General features: G+C 43.3%; 2 protein-coding genes and 2 pseudogenes across 4 annotated transcripts in view; 1 reads left to right on the forward strand and 3 right to left on the reverse strand.

Moving 5' to 3' along the window:
• Lrrc41 (leucine rich repeat containing 41) overlaps nucleotides 1–25,474 on the forward strand; it is a 37,532-nt gene that overhangs the window by 816 nt on the left and 11,242 nt on the right. The window contains exons 1-3 of one of the 2 annotated variants that reach the window (XM_004872951.4): nucleotides 13,720–13,947; nucleotides 17,403–17,489; nucleotides 18,318–18,388. In XM_004872951.4, coding sequence (XP_004873008.1) covers nucleotides 13,749–13,947; nucleotides 17,403–17,489; nucleotides 18,318–18,388 — 357 coding nt within the window. In that variant the 5' untranslated portion in view covers nucleotides 13,720–13,748. Of the gene's footprint in view, nucleotides 1–13,719; nucleotides 13,948–17,402; nucleotides 17,490–18,317; nucleotides 18,389–25,474 lie in introns of those variants that run through there. The other variant, XM_021250785.2, reaches the window with a different exon arrangement.
• On the reverse strand, nucleotides 1,638–1,706 carry LOC147827317 (U4 spliceosomal RNA; annotated as a pseudogene).
• Nucleotides 4,532–13,444, reverse strand: Uqcrh (ubiquinol-cytochrome c reductase hinge protein). 2 transcript variants are annotated; one of them, XR_015452614.1, is made up of 5 exons: nucleotides 13,251–13,444; nucleotides 9,747–9,773; nucleotides 8,713–8,860; nucleotides 8,448–8,609; nucleotides 4,532–4,749 (listed from the first exon to the last, which is right to left on the reverse strand). XR_015452614.1 is itself a non-coding variant. In XM_004872950.4 (4 exons), the coding sequence occupies exons 1-4, from the start codon at nucleotides 13,302–13,304 to the stop codon at nucleotides 4,717–4,719; spliced, it is 276 nt and encodes a 91-aa protein (XP_004873007.1). In that variant the 5' UTR covers nucleotides 13,305–13,439; the 3' UTR covers nucleotides 4,532–4,716. The 2 variants fall into 2 exon arrangements, 1 of the variants encoding a protein (XP_004873007.1); XM_004872950.4 differs by lacking the exon at nucleotides 8,713–8,860 and having other exon boundaries at nucleotides 13,251–13,439.
• Nucleotides 5,834–6,128, reverse strand: LOC147827318 (U2 spliceosomal RNA; annotated as a pseudogene).

Below are 25,474 nucleotides of genomic sequence, written 5' to 3' on the forward strand. Positions count from 1 at the left end.
ATTTACACAGCCCCCCTTTCAAGGCCTTCTACTTCGTTTTGTATTATTTTTCTGAAAGAGCTTTTCAAATTATGTCTGCTGTAGGTCCCATTACACTGGTCTCCACCATTGGAACATAAAGTGTTTTTAGAAAGGAAGCTGGGAGTGGTGGCAAACACCTATAACCCCAGCATTCCCGAGGCTGAGGCAGGAAGATCGCTGTGAGTTCAAGGCCAGCCTGAACTACATGGGGAGACCCTGTCTCAAAAAAAAAAAGAAAAGAAAAGGAAAGGAAAGAAAAAAAGAAATGATCGTCTGATAGTTGATGATGTGAGTAGGTAGGAGTTACACTGGAAGATCAGATGAGAGGGGCCGGGGATTTAGCTCAGTGGTTCCACCGCCTGCCTCGAAAGCGAAAGGTCCCGAGTTTGATCCCTGGTACCAAAAAAAAAAAAAATCAGATGAGAGAAGATAATGGTCTAGATTCTTGTAGTGACAGTGAAGATGAAGAGAAGGATATAGATTCCGCTTCTAATTAAGAGATTTACAGGACTGGCCCTATCTAAAATGTATAATAGAGGGCTGGGGATTTAGTTCTCCCGCCTGCCTCGAAAGTGCAAGGTCGTGAGTTCAATCACCTGTACAAAAAAACAAAAAATAAAATGTATAGTAGATATTGAGAAGTGAGAAGAAAATGTTCAAATGAGAAGGGGAACAAGGGAGGGTTGAGGGGGAAAGGAAAGGAGGGACAAGAAAAGAAAGAATAGAAGGAAAAAGTGGAAACAGCTTTTGTAAATAAGGAGAGGAAGAGGAATTGAGGGGGAATGGGAAAAAAGTAAGATGTATCATGTACAGTTACAAATTCCCTATGATGAATGTGATCATTACATATATCTAAAATATACCAATAAAATTAATTTTAAAATATTTGTCTATTAATATCTATTAATAGGTGCTGGGTTAGAAATTTAAAATGAGCCGGTCATGATGGCACATGCCTGCAACCCCAGTACTCAGGAGGCTGAGGCAGAAGTATCTCTGCAAATTTGAGGCCAAATCCTATCTCAAAAAAACAAATATCTTGCTTTTTCCTCTTTTACTTAGCCCAAATTCGGCCTGCAGAGCCAATTTCTCCCTCACTCTTCACTTTTACTTTTTCAAATAAACTTTGTAACTGCTTTTTGCTCATTTCACTCAATTCTTTGTTCGAGACCAGAAGAACCTGAAATCCAACTCCAGAAAGAGATAGCCGCATTATAAAACCTGATAATGTTTATTTGGTGAGCCACTTTTTTTTGGTACCGGGGATTGAATCGGGTCTTTGCACTTGCGAAACAGGCGGCGTAACCACTGAGGTAAATCCCCAGCCCTGGTGAGCCACTTTTAGAAAAAGCTACCTGGTAACAGTACTATGGATTGAATCTGGTCTTGCTTTGCCCAAGCTATATTTCAAACCTTTTTTTTTTTTTGGTACCAGGGATCAAACTCAGGTCCTTATGCTTTTGGGGCAGGCAGCAGAACCACTGAGCTAAATCCTCAGCCCTTCAAACTTTTTTTAAAAATGTTGCTAGGTTGCCTTGAATTTGTGATCTTCCTGCCTCAGCCTCCCAACTAGTTATAATGACAGGTGTGTGCCACAGAGCTTGGCTCATTATTATTCTTTTAATTAGCAATAATCGCACCTCAGATAAACCTCATTGGCTATGATACTGCCACTGTACAAAGCTTTATTATTATTCTTTTAATATCTGTGGTAGCTGGGCATGGTGGTACACGCCTATAGTCCTAGCACTTGGGAAGCTGAAGCAGGAGGATTGCCTCAAGTTAAGAGGCCAGCCAGGGCTACATAGTGAGTTCAAGGCCAGCCTAAACTACATAGTGAGACCCTGTCACACACACACAAAATACAGTAGCCAAGCATAGTGGCACATACCTGTGGGAGGCTGAGGTGAGGTGGGAGGATCACTGTGAATTTGAGGCTAGTTAGACCTTGTCTCAAAAAAAAAATCTATGGTAGGGGTCTAGGGGTCAGCAGAATAGAGCCACAAGCCAAATTCAGCCTGGAGCCTAGTTCTGAAATACTATTTTAACACAGCCACACTCTTCATTTATATCATGCTTAGATCTCACTACTACAGTCAAATTGAGCACAGTAGTCCTCCCTTATCCACAGGTAACACATTCCAGCAACCCCAATGGATGCCTCAAACCTTGAACAGTTGTTATGGGTAATATCTAGATGTCCCCACAAAACCTCATGCGTTCATAGGTGGCGCTTTTGGAATCTGGATTAGTCCACTGATTGGTTTAGTATAGTTCTGGGTGTGGGTGATGTATTTACTGAAGAGGAAAGTCCCATTCTGGGTGTGGCACCAACCAATAGGCTTACAGCCTGAATGGAATAAAAAGGGAAAGAAGAAAGTCTGAACCTGAACGCCATGAACTGTTTCTCCTCTGCCACACCACTCTGTGTTGCAGCCAGTGGAATATGGACTAAAACCTTTAAAGACTGTGAGCTAAGATAAACATTTCCTCCTTTAACTTCTGGGTGTCAGGTATTTTGTCCCAGCAACAAGAAAGTAACTAAAACAATAGGGTCCACTCTTATCCATGCTATATTTTTCTATACATATATACGTACCTATGATAAAATGTATAAATTGGACAGATTAACATTAATAGAACAATTGTGACAATATACTGTATTCTCATATGCAACCAGAGGTCGCAAACTAGTATGCCAAATCAACAGATAAAAGTATTTGGTCTGCATGCTTTCAAAATTACTTTCCCTCAACCAGGCATGGTGGCATACACCTGCAATCCCAGCACTTGGCAGGCTGAGGCAGGAGTATAACTCAGTTCAAGGCCACCCTGGGCTACATAGTGAGACCTTGTCTCAAAAAAAAAAAAAGAGGGCTGGGGATTTAGCTCAGTGGTTCCACCGCTTGCCTTGCAAGCTCGAGGTCCTGAGTTCAATCCTTGGTACCAAAAAGAAAAAAAAAAAGCCAGGGATTTAGCCCAGTGGTTCCGTTGCCTGCCTCGCAAGCACAAGGACCCAAGTTCGGTCCCTGGTACCAAAAAAAAAAAAAAAACAAAAACCAGAAAAACAACAACAAAGTTACCCTCATTTAAAAATTGAAGACTGGGTGGGATTTCACATACCTGTAATTCCAGCATTTAAGAGGCTGAGGCTGGAGGATCATGAGTTCAAGGCCAGCCTGGACATAGCAAGACCTTATCTCAAAAAACAAAATTTTTTTGGAGACATTTCACAATTTGGATTTCTGGGTCCTTATCAAAAGATCTGATAACACTAGATCTGCAATTCTTCACAGAAACAGCTGGCTGAAATACAGAAGCACTTTTCTAATTCCTATAGGGCTCACTTCCATCAGTTGCCACTTAAGTACTTGAGCTTGCAACTGTTAGAACTCCATGTTCTAATATGGTAACCACTAGACACACATGGCTATTTGAATGTGACTTAAAATTAAATAAAATTTCGGCCGGGGATTTAGTTCAGTGGTGCCATGCCTGCCTGGCAAACAAAAGGTCCCGAGTTCGATTCCCAGTACCAAAACAAGCAAACAACAAAAATATTAAATAAAACTTAATTCAGTTTCTTGGTCACATTATCACATTTCAATTGCTCAACAGTCGTATGTGGCTACTGCCTAGCATACTGCATAGTTTTGGATATGCTACCAGTTGGGACAGGAAATATTTTTGTCTTTTTGTGTTATGTGTGTACTGGGGATTGAACCTGAAGGAATCTTAGGCCAGGGATTTAGCTCAGTGGTTTTGGCGCCTGCCTTGCAAGCTCAAGGACCAGAGTTTGATCCCCAGTACCAAAAAAAAATAAAAAAATAAAAAATAAAAAGGAGGGCTGGGGATTTAGCTCAGTGGTTCCTCTGCCTGCCTCGTAACCACAAGGACCCGAATTCGATCCCCGGTATCAAAAAAACCCAAAAAATAAATAAATAAAAAGGAATCTTGCTGGGCGAGGTGCTATATGACTGTAATCCCAGCACCAAGGGAAATTGAGACAGGAAGATCACAAAGTCAAATCCCATGTAGGCAACTTAGCAAAACTGTCTCAAAATAAAATATAAAATAAAAAGAGCTGCAGATATAGCTCAATGGTAGAACATCCCTAGGTTCAATCCCTAGTACCAGGAAAGAAACCTAAATTAGGGGTTAGGGGTGTTGCTCAGTAGAAATGAAAGAAACCCTAGGTTTGATTCTTATACTGCAAGGGAAAAAAAGTAAGAATTCCTAGCACTCAAGAAAGAAAAAAAGAAAAGGGGAGGAGGAGGGAAAAAGAAAGGAAGGAAAGAAAAGAAGAAAAAGGAAGGAAAGAAAATGGAAGGGAAGAAAAGGGAAAGGAGGAAGGACAGGAAGGAGAAACAAAGGGATGGAGGGAGAGAAAGTTCTAAATCAAAAAGGTCAGGGGGCCGGGGATTTAGCTCAGTGGTTCAGGCACCTGCTTTGCAAGGCAAGGTCTCGAGTTCGATCCCCAGTACAAAAAAAAAAGATCAGGACGCAGGGCTGCACATCACAGGATTTTATTAAGATGGAATCACTGCTAATTACATTAAGCTACTTGCCAAACCCAAATACACACAGTTCATACAAACTTACAGATATCACAAATGAGAAACAAATAGCATGTTCAAAACCACAAGGAAACAGCTTGATATCCTGGTGATGTAGGTGGAAGGAGTGACTGCACACTTATTTCAAGCTATTAAAGAGTTTGTGGGCCACCTAGATGGGAAAAAAACAAAACAAAAGAGAATGTCATCAATTGGCAGCTTTCATGTCATGGCTTACAAGGTTCTTCATAACTTACAACAGTTGCTCAGTTTGGTGGTGCACTTGGGAGGCTGAGGCAGAAGGATCATTTAGAGTGGGAGGCCAGCCTGGGCTACATAATGAGTTCAAGGCCAATCTGAACTACATGAGATCCTGTCTCAAAAATCAATCAATTCGCCAAAGCACAAGGTCCTGAGTTCAATCCCTGGTACCAGAAAAAAAAAAAAATTAATCAGTTGGGCCAGGGATTTAATTTAGCTCAGTGGTACCATGCCTGCCTCACAGCACAAGGTCCCGAGTTCAATCCCTGGTACTGAGAAAAATCAATCAATCAATCATAGACCTACAACAGTACTGCATCTTTCCTCACCATACTCTTTCTTATACATCCATACTGCATTTGTGCCCCAGTAAACTCCCCAGTTACCAAAATGTATCCCTTCTACCTGAAACTCTCCCACTTTTTTCATCTTTTATTCATTTAAAACTTGTATTTCTTGTAAGCTTTCCCTAAATAAGCCCCTATCACACACCAATCTGTCCTTTGTCTTTCCCACAAAAACTTGTACCTCTCATCACAGTGATATCAATATTACTTTTTTTAATTAAAAGTTTTTCTTGGCACTACTGGGGATTGAACCAAGGGCCTTCACACTAAGCTACATCTCTAGCCCTTTTTATTTTGAGATGAGGTCTCCCTAAATTGACCGGGCTGGACTGGAATTTGCAATCATCCTGCTCAGACTTACAGAGGGGCTGAGATTACAGGGCTGTGTATACTACCACACACAGCTAACATTACATATTAATTCTCTACACCAGGTACTATTCTAAAATCTGAGAATTTTAACTAAATAAGACAGCATGGGGCTGGGGATTTAGCTCAGTGGTACTACACCTGCCTCACAAGCACAAGGTCCTGAGTTTGATCCCCAGTACCAAAAAAGACAGTATTTCTGTTGTTTATAGAACTTAGAAATTAGTAAGACAAATATAATAAACACACAAATAAAGTAACTTTTCTTTGGGGGTGGGGGTATGGTGCACCATTCCTGGAGGTAATGTAATACCAGGTCAATGTGTGAAGTGGACAGAGCAAGCTCCTATTCCATCTCCTTGCTCCAAAAATCCATTTAATCTATTGTCCTTGATCTAACAATTTTTTTTTGGTACCGGGGATCAAACTCGGGTCCTTGCGCTTGCGAGGCAGGCGGTGGAACCACTGAGCTAAATCCCCAGCCCTATTGTCCTTGAAGTAAGACAATGTGTCAGATATTAAACTGATATGTATAGATATTACACATATCTTAGCCAAAAGGCTAAAAAGCAATAAAAGTAAAGTAACTTCTGAAAGTAAATGTTGGAAAATAAAATGGGAGGAGGGTATGAAGGGGGTTTAGGTGTCAGTGAATGCCATCTAGAAGTTACACCTGAAAGACTTAACACAGTTTAATAATTGTTCTACTTCTGTCTTCTACGCTGGCCCATAAATTCAGTGGAGGGACCATGCTTATCTCACTCCTATATCCTAGAGTTTAGCTCATAAAAGTATTTAAAATATTTGCTAAATGATTATAAAGTGGGAGGCAGTACATACCAGGAGGGAATGTAATAAGGGAACAGATCATGACTGGCACATTTTTGACATTTCATATAAATACCAGAATCATACAGTATATATGACTCTGTGCCTGGCTTATGTCATTTAGCATGTAGCGTAATGTTTTTTGTGTTTACAGTACAGTACTGCGGATTCAACCCAAGACCTTCACACTGAGCTTTTTTAATTTTCTTTTTGGTACCAGGGATCAAACTTGGGTCCTTGCGCTTGCAAGGCAGGCGGTGGAACCACTGAGCTAAATCCCCAGCCCTGAGTTTTTTTTATTTTGAGAGAGTGTCTTGCTAAGTCAGTAAATTGCCCAGGCTGGGCTCAAACTTGAAATCCTTCTGCCTCAGCCTCCCAGTGCTGGGATTACAAGTATATGCCACCACAGGGCTAGTACTTTTTAATTTAAATTATAAGGGCTGGGGACGTAGCTTAGTGGTAGAACACTTGCCTAGCATGTGCAAGGACCAAGGTTCAATCCCCAGCATTGCGCCCCTAAAAGTGGTAAAATACACATTAAACTTACCACCTTACTCATTTTATACCTTCATTTCAGTGACATTAAGTACATGCATTGTTCTGCTACTATCAATTCCCAAAACCTTTTCCTTTTTCCAAACTGAAACTCATTAAACTATAGCTCTCCACCTCTTCTACCTCCAGCTCCTGACTACAATTCTTTCTGTCCCTCTGAATGTGGCTATTCCAGATACCTTATGGAATGATGAAAGACTTGTGCTTTGTGACTTATTTTCATTCAGCATAATGTCAACAATTATCCACATTGTGGCATGTGTCAGTTTCCTTCTTTTTTAAGGCGGAATATCCCATTGCACATATATATGGTACATTTTGTTCACCCATTCATCCCGATGGATACTTGGGCTGTTTCTGCCTTCTGGTTATTATGACTAATACTGCTATGAACATGGATTTGTTTGAATCTTTATTCCCAGTTTTTGTGAATATATTAAAAATTGGATGGTCACATTTTTTTTAAATAGCAAAACATTTATTCATACATTTTAGGCATACATAATGTTAACACTCATCATAGGGAATTTGCACCTGTAAGTCACATGTTAAATCTGTATGTACTTAACCTTTTGAGGAAATGCCAGTCTTTTTCACAGTGGCTATACCAATTTATATTCCCACCAGCAGTATATGTGGTTTCCAATTTCTCCACATTTTCTCCAACATTTGTTATTTGTCACTTTGTCCTGTGTGTGTGTTGCTTAGGATCAAACCCGGAACCTCATACATGCTCTCTTGTGGTGACGTGATTTGCATTTCCTGATGGGTAATGATGTAGAACTTTTTTTTGGCACTGGGATTGAACCCAGGGTTTCTCATATGCTAAGCATGCACCCTGCCACTGACTACTCCCCATCTTTTCATGTTACTTACTGGCTGCCCAATCAGTTTTTGTTGTTGTTGTTGTTTTGTTTTTTACAGTTCTAGAGACTGAACTCAGAGAATGCTGTGCTACATCCCCAGCCCCTTTTTTAAATTTTGAGATAGGGTCTCAAACTTATAATTCTACTTCAGCCTGCTGAGCAGTGGGATTATAGGGATTTGTCACCATGCCTGGTTCCTGATCAGTTTCAACAGAAGCGACCTTATCAAACTTTGCCTATTTGTAATTTGTATTATATGGAAAATTATTTACTTTAAAAAAAAAAAAAAACAAACCCCTTTTTGGACAACTATGTAAAGACACATTATGCTTGCATAGCATGAGTCCCTGGTTTGATCCTGAGCACTACAAAATAAAAAGGGAACAAAATCCAGCTTCCCTATTCAGCAGTGCAAGTCAAGCTATCTTCTTTTTTTTCTGAGTCTGTTGCTATCTGTAAAATGGGAATAATGATACCTACCTCCAGTGGAAGTGACAGTTTAGATAAGATTATTTATGTAATATGACATAACAAGTCCACAGTTAATGCTTACTGACAGGCCTACCCCGGCATGGAAAGAGTGTCAGCACCAAGTGTTCTCCAGCCACTGTAAGCTTTCACTACCCAACTCTGGACTGACTTACACAGTGGTCCCTTGCATGCAAGAAGTCAAGGAGCTCCTCTGTGCAATCCTCTTCAGTCTGTGATCGGGAAGAGACACGTTCATCACAGAGCTCTAGCTGCTCCCGTGCCTTTACACATTTCTCCAGCTGCTCACATTGTTCTCTCACTGTTGTTAGGGGATCCTGAAGCATAAACAAAAGGAACAAAATGGAAGCTTTAGGGAAGACCCACCAATCATGTTCTGATTAATACAACCACCAAACCAAAGTGCTGCCTCTGAATTACCATGCAGAAAGTCAGCAGGCAGAGCCACACTCCAACCAGAAATGGCAGAGTGGCATCTCCCAGTCAATTCTGATGCTAAGTAGGAGGGAAAGGTTTCACATTCCCGCCTTCCAAGGTTGCCAGTGTACACCGAAAGCCTCAGTCCTATCTGAAAAACAAGGTGGTAAAGGAAACCTGGCCAAACTTAAAGATCTATTGGAGGCCTTATTAACATAGCATTATGGAATACATTGTCTAAAACTTCAATTTCCTTTGTCTAAAAACCAGCTCTATGGACCCCAGCCACCCAGCTGGAAAGGCAGTGCTAACTGAGGACTATCTAAGAAACGTTCCTTCCAGAGTTTTCTCTCTCTTTTTGTTTTTGGTAGTACTGGCTAGCCAAGCATTCTACCACTAAGCTACATACCCAGCTCTTTTTTTTTTTTTTTTTTTTTGGTACTGGGGATCAAACTCAGGACCTTGTGCTTTCAAGGCAGGCATGGTGCCCCTGAGCTAAATCCCCAGCCCCAGGCCTTTTCTATTTTGAGACAAGGTCTTGGTAAATTGCCCAGGCTAGCCTCCAACTTGCTGTCCTCTTGCTTTAGCTTCACAAGTAGTTGGGATTACAGGTGTGTGCCACTGTGCCAGTCTGAGTTCTTCGTTAAACCAAAAGCACCAGATGAAGGATCACCAGGCCCTCAAGATACTCTTCCCTGGTATGCTAAAGAAGTCTCAAACCCAGAACTGACGAAGCTTTCCAGACTCTCACCCAAACATTTCACTACACAGAAGTTTTGGGGTTTTTTTTTGTTGTTTTTGAGACAAAGTCCTGCTATGTGGCTAAGGCTGGCCTCGAACTCTGAATGATTCTCCCGCTTCAGTCTCCTGAGTGTGAACCACTCAAGTGTGAACCACTATGCCCAGCTAGAAAGTATTAAAAGCTTATCCCACCCTCATTTTCTGAAGGTCTCAAATAAAGACTCCTTAAGATGCTCTTAGTTTCATGAAGCTCAAAATTCTTGCTTTTACTGTTTCAAATCTGAGACAGCTCTTACCACTAATTCCTCTTCTTCTTCTTCTTCCTTCAAAAAGAAAACAAAATTAATGTCAGCAGCAGTTTTATGACACATTTTCCCAATCATTCTCGTATTACAAATATTGAGAACAGATGTTAATCATGTCATTTTATTTTCTGTATTTTATGACATTTTGACATCTTAGTAGCCATATTCATCTCAGAGCTAATACTGCAGAGCTAGCTATCAGTGATAGCATACAACTTCCCTGGGAGCCCACCTTTCATATGCAATATAATCAATCCAAAGCCCATGTGGCCAACAACTTCTTTTATGTAAGTCTCATAATATACCAAATTCATATTTCCCTTTGCCTAAATGGTACCCCAGGGATAAACACATGAAAACTATGGACACACCCTACAGAATAAAGTGCATCAAATTACTCAAACTGTCTAACACTAAATTTGACTGAGCTTGCCTACCCTGCTTCAGCCATGTCTTCCCCCAGAAACCAAGACTTTGAGCTAAGCTTTCTGATTTCTTCTGCTCACTTTCCCAAATAGCCCTGCATTGTGTGGCATGCTCTCAGAAGCTCTTAAGTAGTAAAGTTCTTTCAAAGGCAGTTGTCTGTCAACTTACGATACCTGATACACCCCAAGAATATTTCAAAAAGAGCACTGTCGTCTTACTTTCATAAGCAAGAACTTATGGCAATCTATAGTTTTGTTTTTTGCAAGGCTGGGGATCTAACTCAGAGCCTTGCACATGTTAGGCAAGCATCATGGGCTGTGCTGGGCTGTGTCCTCCGGCCTTTCTTTTGCTAGGTAAGTGCTCTGCTGCTGAGGTACATCCCTAGCCTTATAGATCATTTATTTTTGCAGCACTGAGCACTGAACCCAGGGCCTTTACACTGAGATACATCCCTAGTCTTTTAAATTTTTTTTGAGACGGGATCTCACTAAGCTGCTTAAACTAGCCTCAGGCTCCTGAGTAGCTCGGATTACAAACTTGCATCACCATGCTTGGTTTTTTTTTTTGGTACCGGGGATCAAACTTGGGACCTTGCACTTTTGAGGTAGGTGGCGGACCCACTGAGGTAAATCCCCGGCCTGCTTGGCTTTATTTTTGAGAAGTCTTGCTAAATTTCCCAGGCTGGCCTAGAACTTGCAATCCTCCTATCTCAGCCTCTCAAGCACTAAAATTACAAATATGTGTCACCATGCCTGGTGACAGTCTACAATTTATAAAGCACCTTCACATCTGTTATGATTTGATTAACTGTAATAGCCCCTTAAGGGAATAATCTTGGTTTAGGTGTAACAAACAGTAGTTAGACATTTTCTCATATACATTCAAGCTGTCAGATATTCATATGGGACCAATTGAGCTTAAAGTATTTTGTTTTAGACTTTAGTTAAGTCCAGTATTGTTAGAAATAACTAAAATTAGCCTTTATTTCCCAAACCAAGTTGAGGGGAAAAAATGATTTTTTCTAGACTCTGAACTTGAATTTGCAATATGAAAATGGCCAAACCTAAACTCTTCTTTAGCTAGAGCTTAACTAAAGATGGTTATGACCACTTCTTGGGCTTTTGGACAAGATCAAATGTAAATTATGACCACTGCTTTCTGGCTTGTAGATCAATACATGAGTAAGTATACCAAAGGTCTACGTAGACAACTCCACTCATGAGCTTGGAAACATCAGGCCCTACATATTTACTTTTGATTCAAATGCACAACCTCAATTTAATCTCCTTTCTTCCACAGGGAACAGTATTAAAAAAATTCCCCATAGAAGCATCAGCATAGGCTTAAATATGGGGAATAGGGAAGCCTGATCAGTATCTCAACAATCTGTCAGAAATAAGGTGTTTGCCTGCCTATGCATGCAGGTATCCACATAGGGGAAGAGAAAGAAAAGGTATATAGGGAAATAAAAAGAACAAGCTCAACAATCACTGTTTTCAAAATCCCACACAATGTTTCATTCTCTACCATCAGGAAAGGGACCAGCTTGCACACAAGCTGGAAGTGAAGGGTAGGGTAGGTTCAACTCCAACCCCAGCTACTTATTCTAACAATTGGTAAAGGTTTCTCCTAATCATGAAGATGCTATTTAGGATGTAGTGGTTTTTTGTTTTTTCGGTACTGGGGATCCAACTCAGGACCTTGCTTTTCTGAGGTAGGCGCAGTGCCACTGAGCTAAATCCCCAGCCCAATTTAGGATGTAAATTCTAGTTTTTCATTAAACAAGCTTTCTATTAAAACTTTTTAAAGAATTCATTAAAAAGTCATAGTGAAAATGTTTCCCCAAAAACACTAAAAGCAGGACTGGGAGCATAACTCAGTGGTAAAGCATGTGCTTAGCATGTTTGAGGCCCTGGGTTCAGTGTCCAACACTACTCCCCCCCCCCAAAAACCCCCACAGAACACTAAAATCACATTCTGCCTGAGGTAAGAAACCAGAAATTAGTATCCTTTATATCATTTCCCTACTAGCAATACTACAAAACTAATCATTTTGTGTTATAAATTCAAATATAAGGCTGGACCACAAACCCTGGTGATCCTCCTGCCTCAGCTCCCAGCTGCTGGGATTAGAGAGGAGGATGTAAAATTTCCAACTGAGAAAAACCAAGTTCACATTGAATGAAAAGACTTAATCCCCAGGAATTATGAGTCCTTCAGGAAATATCCCAGTCTCTTAATTTTAAAACTGACAGTTTATTTTCAGTGTGTGTGTGTGCGCGCGTTTCTGCTGTGGTAGGCCTTTGTTGAACTTTCTGTGGCTGACTCCATTTCTTTTTGAAAATTTATATAAGACTAGAAAAAATCAAGGGACAAATGAGATTCAACTTTTCTCAACTCATAAGCCCAGAATGGCTGCCAAGAAGTGAGCAGGGGACAAATGAGTATATAGGAAATGAGACTGTAAACAAAAAACTAGTAGCTTTGACAGCTGTGTAGCACCGTGGGTAGGAGTCCTGAGAACCATGTTGCCTGGGCCAAACCATTTTATGAGCCGAATGTGTTCAGATATTTAACTTCTCTGTGCTCGGTGCTGCAAAAATGGCAACAATAATAATAACACCCAATACCTCACAGGAACATCGTGAATTAATATATATAAAGCACTCAGTAACCTCCACGGATGTGTGATTCCTGACCTGAGCTGAGCCAAGGACTAATGATGGTCTGCGCCACAAACCTCTCAAACCAGGGCCTCAGAACACCTGACTGACTGAAAACACAAATACTGTACTACTTGTACCAAAGTTTAGTCGGTAAGCATTTTCTCTTTCGTTAAACCTTCACCACATTCATAGAATGGAGAAACCGAGGCTCAGAGAAGTACTACTTGCCTAACTACCCAAAGTCACTGGACCAATTCTGGAGAAGAGTACCGGGAACCAACTCTCTGACCCTGGAAACCCCAGGCCGCAAACCCGGATTAGGAGGGCACAGGGGCACGTTCTGGCGGGTTCGGTCCTGGGCCTCAGGGCAGTGAACAAGGTTGAATCGACTGCCTTGCCTTACCTCTTTAGGATCTCCGGATCCAGTCAGCATCTTTTGCTCGTCTTCCAGTCCCATGTCCGGCCACGTTCCTGGACTCAACACTAGCAGCTACAGCGGCACCTATTCCACTTCAGGATCAAAAAGGACCAGTAAGGGTCACTCGGCGGATATCCGGCGACCTGGCCGGAAGTGCGGCACACTCGTCCCAGTCTCGAACACCCCCTCGGATTGGCATGTACTACCTGCTAGAGGCAGGAGGTAGGGGGAGCTGGTATTTGCACCTGAGGAAGCTTTGCGAAGAAACTTTCCTGTAGGCACTCCAGACCCAAGTATATAATGACTTAAGATTGTGTTTAAAGTATTAGCATCTTAGAGACTTGAAAAACATTTAATGTGCTCAATAAACCTTCAGCACACTTCCTATACTTCCCCATATCGCTTATGGAGCCGTCCTAACTGCGGACCTTTTCAAGATGGCGGTCCGCGAGCGCCACCCCCGGGCTCGCGCACCTCCCCAAGATGGCGGCACCCGAGGCCTGGCGCGCCCGGAGTTGCTGGTTCTGTGAGGTAGCGGCGGCAACGACCATGGAGGCCACGTCCCGGGAGGCGGCGCCAGCGAAGAGCTCGGCCTCGGGCCCCAGCGCTCCCCCCGCCCTGTTCGAGCTGTGCGGGCGGGCAGTGAGCGCCCATATGGGGGTTCTGGAGAGCGGGGTGTGGGGTAAGTCGCGGGGTGAGGGGCTACCTCTGGCAACGAGCGGGGGCGGCCCAGCAGCCAGGGGGCTCGGTGGGGGCGAGGCCGAGAGGCCCAAGGCAAGGCCCAGCCCGGGGCACTGGAAGTCGAACTGTTGGATCGGAGCATGAATTCTGTGACTGTCAGTGCTGTATAGAGTAAAGACCAAGGCCAGATGAGCAAGTAGACTCGCACCGCGGCCTGGCTGGGGGGTCCAGGGGGCAAGGCCAGGAGGCCTGGTCCGAGGTTCGGCAGGCAGGGCCCGGGCGGCCGAGGCTGGGTTGGCGGACTGGAGCCGCGGGCACCGAACCGACACTGCTGGGCCAGGCTGCAGCGTCTTGATGTGGAAGTGACAGGCAGGGATAGCCCCGCTGCCCCGGGGCAGGGGCCGAGGTTGGCAGGGCCCGGCCCGAGGCAAGGAGGCCGGGCCCGGCCCACCTAAGCTGACGGACGGCCCGGGGCCTCCCTTGTCCGCTGGATACACTGCTGTGCTGGGGCTCCGGAGGACAAGTCGCCGGGCGGAGGCGGGGCTGCGGATGGAGAGCTAGGGAAGGGTTGTAGGAGCGGCAGAAAGGCTCGCGGCCCGCGGCCTGTCTGACTACCCGGGCCTCGCTTCTCCGGGCCACTGACCGACTGGCTGGGCGGCAAGCATCGGAGGCCGCTCGGCTGGGCCAGAGCGGCAAGAAAGGGCCGAAAGCGGGTGCAGGGCCCTGGAGCGGTTCGGCAGCGCGGAGGGCTCGCACCGCGGACCAGCAAGGTGGGCCCGGGAGGCCCCAGACCGGGCGACAGCGAAGGGGTCCGGGCCGGAGTGTGAAGGGCGCTTGGCGCCGAGGAGGCCTCGGTCCGAATGGGAGCGAATGGGGGTTCGGGCCCGAGGGCGGCCAGGCCTAGCAGCCCAGGAGAGTGGCCGGCAAGAGCGGGCGTGCCAGCTGGGCTGCGGGCCGGGAGGCCGGAGGCAGGCCGGGGAGAGGAGGCCTGCAGCCGACGGGCACAGGGAGGCCGGGCTGTGGCGTGGGTCCTGCCGCCCCGGCCTGGCAGCTGAGGGGCTAATGGTTTGACCGCGTGAGGACTGGCGGTCCAGAGAGAAAGGGAAAAGTGAGGACTCTGCGACGAAGGCCTGGTTTCATCAGGGACAAGGAGGCCCCAGGCCTGACAAACTAGTGGTGTGAGGGGGTGGGGTTCAGAGCCAGGCTGAAGTGGGGCGAGATGCCGGCCAGGCCCCGTGGGAGAAGCCGGAGGAGGGGGGGGGGAGGTGGCAGGACAGGAGGCTCTGGGCCTTGGAGTCGGGGGAGGGGAGTTCCACGAGGAGGCCGGGGGATGGGGGTGGTAGGCTGAGTCTTTGCCTGGACAAGGCCCTGGGCAGGTCAAGAGTGAAAGCTTGTGGCCCCAGGGTGGGGGGTTGCGTTACTGTACACCCTCAGAATATGGTGTGTGGGAAAGGCCCTGAAGTTTGGAGGATTGGGGCTCCAGGATAAGCCCCAAGACCTTGGAGAATGATCAAGGAGGCACTGGTGTTGGGTGGTAGGTGAGGGCCACCAATACTGAGGAGGCCCAAGCCTTTGGAGTAGTGCGGGCCAGGGGGACTATTAGAAGTGCAGAAGGGATTGTGGAGGCCTTGTAGCAACATTTTACAAGAGGACTGACCCATAGGGAATGGGAGAAAAGTGCCAGTGGAGTTGAGCAGGAGCTCAGAAAAGCTCTGGAAACATGGAAGGCAGGGGGCGTCTGGCTGTATCCATCTGGAGGTTCTGGGATGTTCCTCCCAGCTAGAAGGGGAGAGAGGACTGGGTATGGGTCCCAGTTGGCGGGAGGAAGCACTAAAGAAAGGGATAGGCTGGAAAAAAAGCAAAGAAGAACCTGTCTGAAAAAAAATGGAGAGGGGGGGCCCCCGGGGATTTAGCTCAGTGGTTCCGGGGCCTGCCTTGCAAGCTCAAAGTCCCGAGTTCAATCCTCGGTACCAAAAAAAAAAAGCATGGAGAGGGGCTAGGCATGGTGGCGAACTCCTATAATCCCAGCACTCCGGAGGCAGAGGCAGAAGGATCCCTGAGAGTTCAAAGCTAGCCTGGGCTAGTGACTTCAGAGTCATCCTGAACTACAAAGCCAGACCTTGTCTCAAAAAAAAAAGAGAGGGCGGGGGATTTAGCTCAGTGGTTTCACCACCTGCCTTGCAAGCTCGAGGTCCCAAGTTCGATCCCCGATACCAAAAGGAGATTGCAGAATAGTTTTTCCGTATTCTAAGATCTTAGACCTGTTCTCTTTTTTTGGTACCAGGGATCAAACTCGGGATCTTCCACTTGCGAGTAGACTTGTTCTTGATAAGTCAGAGATGCTAATGACAAGATAAACATAATAGCCTATATTTAGTCAGCCTACTGTGACCAGGCATTGTTTTAACTACATTACTAGCATGCTCTCCTTTAATCTTTACAATGTGGTCATTTATCATGAAGTGGTCATTGCTATCTCTATTTTTAAATTGAGGAAACTGAGGCTTAAAGAGATTAAATAATTTTTCCAAGAACTCAAAATTGCTGGGGATTTAGCTCAGTGGATTCGCCGCCTGCTGCGCAAGGGCAAGGACCCGAGTTTGATGCCCGGTACCAAAAAAAAAAAAGAAAGAACTCACAATTGACTGATCAGGCAAGGTTTCACTCAGATTTGCCCAAGTCTAGAGATTAAACCCCTTAGTCACTATACTGTAATCCTTCTAAGAACTAAAAAGGTTGCCAAAAGCTGGTTTTTTGTTTTTGTTTTTTGGTACCAGGGATCGAACTCGGGTCCTTGCATTTGCAAGGCAAGGTGCGGAACCACTGAGCTAAATCCCTGGCCCCTGGTTTTGTTTATTAAGATACAGGAAATTTAGAGTATAGAGACTAATTGCCTCCATTCTTTATAGAAAAGTATTAATTCAGGGTATAGTGCTGGCCCAATACATGAAAATGGGCAGTCTGGAAGATGGGAAGGGAATTCAGAAAGACTTAATAAAAGGCTTATTATAGTTGAAAGATGAGTAGTTGATATGCTGAAAGTGACAAGGACATTACTGTTTGAGAGAACAGCATGACAAAGGCAGAAAGAAGCATACTATTTTAGGTAAGTGAAAAAAGTTGTTTAGTGTGGTTTATAGGACACAAAAGAGCTGAAGTTATTTGGGCAGATTATGAAGATGCTTTTATTGCACATATTTAGTAGAACCTTTTTAATGCAGAATGTGTTCATTATGAGCACGTCAGCTTGTTTTGTGGGATTGTCTTACCCTTACCCTTGAAATTCCAGCTACCCAGTAGCTGAAGTAGACCAAAGTTTAGAACAGATTTAGTTTAGTTTCTTTAGGTTACATTTATCAAATGAAAAATCTACCCTTCTATTTTCCTTTCCAGTAAAGTATGTGATTCTTGGAACCGTTGGAGGGAAAAGTAAACTTTGTGTTTTGATTTTTATAGCCCTCCCAGGCCCAATACTTCAAAGCATCTTACCTCTGCTCAATATATATTACTTGGAGAGGATTGAGGAAACTGCCCTCAAGAAAGGTGAGTGTCTTTTTGTCTCTCTGTGATTGTGAGCAAGGCACCATGATGTTCTTCAGGTAAATATTACATCTGATGCCTGTGTAGAACTTTCTGCTTGTCAGAAAGTATCCTCATGGGCCAGGGATTCAGCTCAGTGGTTCCACTGCCTGCCCTGAAAGTGCAAGGTCCCGAGTTCAATCCCCGGTATCAAAAATTTTTAAAAAAAGTATCCTCATACCTACATTCTGATATGATTCCCTACGGTGTCCTGTGAAACACCAAGCAAGATGTGATCCTTATTATTCTGATAAAAGTGAAAAATAGGCACACCATAATTAATAGCAAAGGCAAAACTAGAACCCAGATCTTAGGAATCTTAGTTTTACCAAGCTACTTCTCTTCCCTCTTTTTGGACAATCTGTTATAGCTGACATTTATCTAACCCTGATGTGCTAAATATTGTTGTGGTTATTTGCCCAGAGAAATTCATTAACCCATGTAATCCTTTCAACAACCCTATGAGATAGCTATTAACTACATTTTACAGATGAAGAAACTGAAGTACAGAGAAAAAAATTTTTTTTGGTACCAGGGATCTAACTCAGGACCTTGTGCTTGCAAGGCAGGCGTGGTGTCACTGAGCTAAATCCCTGGCCCTACAGAAATTATGTAACTTGCCCAAGATTATAGATTTGCTGATGTTCCAACACATGCAGTCTGTCTTTAGACCTAGGACTCTTAAATCTGCCCACATTGTTCCTATGAAGCCAGAGGACAAGATGAATGGCTGGTGTACTTCACTTATGGTGGCCAACAAGCAGCCAAGTAAGTGTGATATTCTCCTTACAGGCCTCTCCACTCAGGCTATCTGGCGCCGACTCTGGGATGAGCTGATGAAGACAAGACCTTCCAGTTTGGAAGTAAGTTTAAGGAACCAGGTAGAACTCTAGCCTAATTTTGTACAGTGAGAGCAGGAATAGCACACAAACATAAGCTGGGAACTGTTAAAGTACCGCCACAGGAATGGAATGAATTTGGGAGGAGGGCTGAGATGTATTGTCATAAGCTTCTTGCCCATTTAGCATGGGAACACAAAACAGAGAAAGGTATGATCACAATGAATAAGAGAGCCATAATTCCTAGAATTCTTTACAGAGTTGGACCAATGGTCAAATCTAACAGAGTGAAATTAACACAGTAAACCAACTCTTCACTGAGTCAAAAAATATTTGAATTGCATGGCCCATAGGTAAGGGGGTAAAGAGGTCCAGCTTAGCAGCAGCTCATATAAAAAAGATTAATCCCGGTTACCAAAAATAAATAAATAAATAAATATAAATAAAAAAGATTAAGGCTTGCTGTGGTGGTGCATACCTGTAATTCCAGTACTTGGGAGGGTGAGGTAGGAGGATGTCTACAGGCCAACCTGGACTACATAGTGAGTTCAAGGCCAGCCTGAACTACATAGTGATGACCTAAGCTGTATGAACTAGTATAATATAAGCTGAAGGACAAGGGGGACTATAGTCCTGCCAGGCTCTGCACTAGTCAGGCTATCTATCCCTGGAATATGGAGAAAGTCGTCAAAACCATATCACGTGAGTCACATTTGGAAGATGAGATGTTATTCCTGAAAAAGAGACGACTTGAGAAACATGAACCACCTTGAAATACATGAATGGTTGTTACATGAATGAGGGATTCATAGACTTGTTCTAGGTGGAAGCTAAAGGAGGACATATTCTTGCTAAACTAAAGGTAAAACTTTTAAACTTTATAATTGTTGGTGATGAAACAAGCTAGTTCCAGAACTAATATGGTTCCCATTACCAAGTGTTCAAAGAAAGTCTAGATAACTACTTGATTAAAGGATGTTGTACAGGGAATTCAGCATTCTAAAAGGGGATTGACAGGACTGATGTTATGGCTCCTTTTAGCCATAAGATTCTACTAGTCACTAATTCAGATTTAAGGTCCAGGGATTTAGCTCAGTGGCGTCAGGCCTTCCTTGCAAGGTCCTGAGTTTGATCCCCAGTACCAAAAAAAAAAATTCAGATTTAAATGACTGGAGCTCTTATTTAAGCAGAATTTCTTTAGCTACTCCATAATTAGATGACAGATTTAGTTCAATAAACATTAACTAAAACCACTTAACAAATTTTATCCCAGATATCCAAAGTACACACACACTAGGCTGGAGATTTAGCTCAGTGGTTTTGCCGCCTGCTGTGCAGGCGCAAGGACCCGAGTTCAATCCCCAGTACCAAAAAAAAAAAACCAAAAACAAAGTACATACACACTCCCTAATCTTAACAACCTACCAGTTTAATAAGGAAATCTACAAATAGATCAGTGATGATAGGATAAGTGGTGCGATAGAGAAAAACAGAGATAGAGGGAGAAGAGAGCAAGAAAATGTTTTAGAAAGTATATTTGAGGTGGGCTCAACGAGGCCAAATGAACAGAGAGAAGGAGAGAAATTTAAGGGGAGATTTTAATTTCTAGTAATACATTGGGTTTAGTAACATTCAGCCCAATATCCTTCAGCTTTTCCACTTCTAGATCTCGACTCTAGCCCTGCGAGTTTGGATGAGGACACTGAGGCCCAACAGACAGTAGCCCTTATGAGGAAAATTGGGTGCAAGAATATTAGAAAAGCATAACAGCTTTCTGCTATCTTTAAAGAAACATCAGATTCACTTTGTCTCAGTATTTCACAGTGTGGTTGACAAGCCCATGACAAAAATTGTGGCATCTATCGCTTGGAGAAAGCTTTCTTTGTCCAACATTATCTTAAGCTTTTTGAACAAAACTTTGTTATCTTATCTTAGTTCAAAGCATTTCAGGACATTTGGTGGCCAAACAGTCACTGAGGCAGAGATCCTGACTTAGAACATTAGCTACTCTAGATGTTTTCTTTTGCTTCCCACTTTTGCAACATAACAACCTTCATCTCACAACCCAGAAGTACTTATTGAGGGGCTTGGTGTTTAGCTTAATGATAGAACACTTGCTTAGTGTGCATGAGACCATAGGTTCCATCCCAAGAACCACAAAAGAAGAAGGGGGGCAAGAAGCCATTTATTGAGTGCCTGCTCATTTCCAGGCACTTGCTAGGTCCAGGAGATACTGCTTATATAAAGCAAGAGTATTGCAGATATTGTGGTACTAACATATATGATTTTTATACAATACAAGAGGTATTCTGATGACAAAGTAGTGGAGAAACAAAGGATGATTTAATAAATGGTTCTCAAGCAATTGGTTAACCATTTGGAAAAAATTAAGTTAGAGCTTTACTTCACAATATGCTCAAGTAATTTCTATATGGATTAAAGATTAAACTGTAAAAAATAAAAGTATAAAACTAAAAAAGAATAAAAGTGATATGATGGCTAATCTCAGGATAGAGATAGTGCTAATTAATCAGCAAACCAAAAAAGAAAATTTGGGGCTAGAGATTTAGTTTAGTGGTAGAACATTTATATATTGTGCAAAAGGCCCTGAGTTTGACCCCCAGCACTGTAATGAAAAAAACAATAAAAAAGACAAAAATGACATATGTGCTTATTTAACGATATAAAAATTTTAAGAGTTCGATCCCTGGTACTGGAAAAAAAAAAGATATATACAGGAGGCAGAGGCAGGAGGATTGCTGCAAGTTCGAGGCCAGCCTGGGCTACATAGTGAATTCAAAGCCAGCATGAAGTACATAGCAAGACCCTGTCTCAAAAAACAAAACAAAACAAAAAAACAAGCAGGGCATGGTGGCACATGCCTGTAATCCCAACACTCAGGAGGCTGAGGCAGGAGGATCACTGCACGTTTGAGGCCAGCCTAGGCTACATAGTAAGCTCAAGGCCAGTTGAACTACATAGGGAGACTCTGTCTCAAAAAACAAAAACAAAATTTGCAAAACAGAAGGATACGGGCTGGGGATTTAACTTAGTGGTTCCACTGCCTGCCTCGCAAGTGCAAAGTCCCGAGTTCGATCCCCAGTACCAAAAAACAAGACCAAAAAAAAAACTAACAAAAAACAGAAAGATACAAAGAATAAGATGAACATTCTCATAAAATTAAAGATTTTTGGGGCCAGGGATTTAGCTCAGTAGTTCCACTGCCTGCCTCACAAGCGCAAGGTCCCGGGTTCGATCCCTGGTACCAAAAAAAAACAACAAAAAATTAAAGATTTGGAAGAGTCACAAATACACAAAAATTTCCAATAAATTGAAAAATGTTCAACCTCTGCTGGGTGTAGAGGTGTGTGCCTATAATCCCAGCACTCTGGAGGCTGAGGGAAGAGGATCGCTGCTAGTTCCAGGGCAATGTGGGCTACACAATGAATTCAAAGACAGCCTGAATTGCATAGTGAGACCTTGTCTCCAAAAAACAAAAAAAGAAGGGCTGGGCCCAGGGTGTAGCTCATAGCACCATGCCTGGCTGGCAAGTGCAAGGTCCTGAGTTGAATCCCTGGTACTATAAAAAAATATAAATAAATAAAAAGAAGGGCCAAAGATGTAGCTCAGTGGCACTGTGCTTGCCTGGCAAGCCCAAGGTCCTGAGTTCAGTTTCTGGTACCAAAAAAAAGGAAAGTAAAATTTTACCCCATATTAGTAAAGTCTTCTTTTCTTTTTTCTTTTTTAAATTCATGCCCCTGGTTGGCCAGGGGTAGGTGAAAGTTGCACTTACACCTGTTACATTGGTGGGAATAGAAATTGTTGCAACTTTCTGGGTGGTCAATCTGGTGATATTTTTCAGGAGTCTTAAAAATACTCAAATTTTTTAACTAGAAATTTTGCTTCTAGCCGGGCATGGTGGCCCACACGTGTAATCCCAACACTCAGGAGGCTGAGGCAGGAGGATCACCAAGCATTCAAGGCCAGCCCGAACTGAAAGACTGTCTCAAAAAAAAAAAAATCTGCTTCTTAGAATTTTTAGAATATCAAAATTGAAGTCAGAGCCAAACACAGTGGTTCATACCTATTAATCCCAACACTCTGGGAGGCTGAGGCCTAAAGTTCCCAACTTCCAGCCCAGCCTGGATAACTTAATGACTTAGCAAGGTCCTGTCTCAAAAATAAAAATTAAAAAAAAAAAATCTGGGGATATATCTCAGTGCTAAGGTCCTGGGTTCAGCTGGGCATGGTGGCCCATGCCTGTAATCCCAGCACACAAGAGGCTGAAGCAGAAAGATCTTGAATATGAAGCTATCCAGGAGCTACATAGCACACCCGAAGCCAGCCTGGATTCTATATATAGTGAGACCAAAAGCAAAAATACAAAATTGTGATATTCATAAAAAATATTTCTAGATGTTCATTATAGCTAAGTTTAATATCAAAAGGCCACAAAAAAGTATATATTCAATAATAGGGGGACTGGTAATATGATATATTTTCAAAATAATAAAATTATAGACCAGTCTCAATAAACAAAACTAAAAACATTTAAATCATGGTGGTATAATGTTCAAAAGTGGTTCAGCAGTGGTTCCACTGCCTGCCTTGCAAGCACAAGGTCCCAAGTTCAATCCCCGGTACCCAAAACAAAACAAAACAAAACAAAAAAGGCCCAGCATTTGAAATTGTTCAAAAATGTCTCAATGTTGCAAAAACAAATATCCATAACTATTCACATGTACATATACATACAAACTCCAGCATTGGTTTACGTGTGAGTTTTGGGTTGCTTCTTTTTTTTTTTTTGTACCGGGGATCAAACTCGGGTCCTTGCGCTTGCGAGGCAAGCGACGGAACCACTGAGCTAAATCCCCAGCCCATTGGGTTGCTTCTTTTATCTTCCTGAAAATATGTTATCAAAAAACAATGTATAATAGATAATCTGTGAATATTTTCTGGCTCTAACAAGTAGATATAATCAGCCAGGTATGGTGGTACAAAACCTGGAGCTGAGGCAGGGGGACCACTTGAGCCCACAAGTTCAACAGTAGCTTGGGCAACACAGCAAGATCCCAACTCAAAAAACAGAAAAAATATTTAGCCCTCCCTAGTTTGTACAAACACTTCTCCCTGCCCCACCAGTGCCTGAACTGCCACCCATTGAAGATGGGCCAAGGATTGTGTTGGTGGGCAAATGTCACTTCACCTCATGGGCAGTGCCTCATTTCCCCTACCTTTATGTAAAACAAAGTGCTTAAATCATTCTGCAGCCATCTGTTGGTATGGCAGGCCTATAATCCCAGCACTGTGGAAGGCTGAGGCAGGAGCATCACAAGTTTGAGCCCTCCTGGGCAATTTAGACCTTGCCTTTAAAAGTATTAGGCATGTAGCTCAGTGTGAAGGCTCTGGGTTCACTTCCCCGTACAGGTGGTGGTAGTGGGGGGATCACTTGTCTGCTGTGCACTAATTCATGAGAAAGAAGCCATTGAGTTTTGGCTGTCCTAACCTCACAGCAGCTTGGTATTGCTATTGTTATCTCCTTCACTTTATAGATGATGAAACTCAGGCAGAGAGGTGAAGTAACATGCCTATAGTTATGGTTAGTGAAAGGCAGACCCAGGATTCAAATGAAAGCAGTCTGGCTCTGAAGTACACGTTCCTCATTATTATGGCATGCTGTTTGCTGCAGTTTATCACATTGGAGTGTTCAACTTTAAACATTCTCTCCCAATGTCTTCATTAACATGTCTGGAAAAATCCAGTATTTACTTCTCTAACCTGTTTCTTCATCCATTTTATGCAGAAATAATCACACAATCTTAGTTTACAGCCTTGTCCAATCTTTAGGCCCAGATTTTATAACTGTCTGACTGTCTCACTTGTTTAGGTGAAGACTTGCTAGCATTATCTGCAAGTACTTTTCAAGAACATGTATGTGGCCAACATCTGTAGGAGAGGTGCTGGAGGTAGAACCTAAGACAGGTGCCTGCACTCAAAACTGAACAGAGCGGGGTTACTGTTGCACACCTGTAACCTCAGCACTTGGGGGACTGAGGCAGGAGGATCGCTACAAGTTTGAGGCCAGCCTGGGCTATAGTGAGTTCAAGACCAGCCTGAACTACATAGTGAGACCCTGTCTCAGAAAAACAAAACAAAACTAAACAGAGGAGCTGAGGATGTAGCTCAGTGGTAGAGCACTTGCCTGGCATCCACAGGGCCCTGCAGTGCTAAATTCCTAGCACTGCAAAAAGCTGAGGAGACTTCTGAGTGCAAGCTATTTTTTCCGTTTCCCTAATGCCCTCCTGCTGGGAAGCTAGGCCCTTCTTTTGCTACCACCCAGGTAGCTCAGACATGAAAACTTAGCAGGCAGAGCCTAGGGAATTAACTAGGGCCAAAGAAATGCCACTTTTGCCTGAGGAAGGAGAGAACCAACGCCCGCTAAGACCCTCAGGTGTAGCTGGGTGTGGTGGTGCAAGCCTTTAATCCCAGCACTCAGGAGGCTGACAGAGGACTGCTGCTAGTTTGAGGTCAGCCTGGGCTACATAGTGAAACCATTTCAAAAAACCAAAACAAATCAAAAACTAAAGTGCTTCGCCTTGTGCTCATTTGATATTTGCACAATCCTATGGAGAGAATGGTAACCACACCTTGTAGAAGAAGAGGCCCAAAGCACAGTGCAGAGCTGGGAACCCATACTGAAGTCTCTTGTACCTTAGGAGATGAGAACTTAAGTGTGGATTGTTTTTTGTTTTGGGGGGTGGGTACTGGGGATTGAACTCAGGACTTTGGGCCTGCAGCACCACTGAGCTAAATCCCCAGCCCTGACTTAAGTGTGGTTGTAAGCCAGGCATGATGGCACACACATTCAGGAGGCTGAGGCAGGAAACTTACTGTCGGTTTGAGGCCAGCCTAGCCTACATAGTGAGTTCAAGTTCAGGCTGAACTACATAGACCTTGTCTCCAAAAAAGAGTGATCTTAAAATAGGAACTCTCAGCTTGGTACCTCTCTTTGTTGTGTGCCCTTCTTAGTAGCAGTACTTCTTAACCTGTAGTGTATATCAGAATCATCTGGGGTAAAGTCTTAAAAAATAAAGATGCCTGTATTTT

This window comes from Heterocephalus glaber, unplaced genomic scaffold (genome assembly GCF_053883595.1).
Source record: "Heterocephalus glaber isolate CG9 unplaced genomic scaffold, H.glaber_assembly_v1.0 deba00001451, whole genome shotgun sequence".
NCBI classification, from domain to species: domain Eukaryota; kingdom Metazoa; phylum Chordata; class Mammalia; order Rodentia; family Bathyergidae; genus Heterocephalus; species Heterocephalus glaber.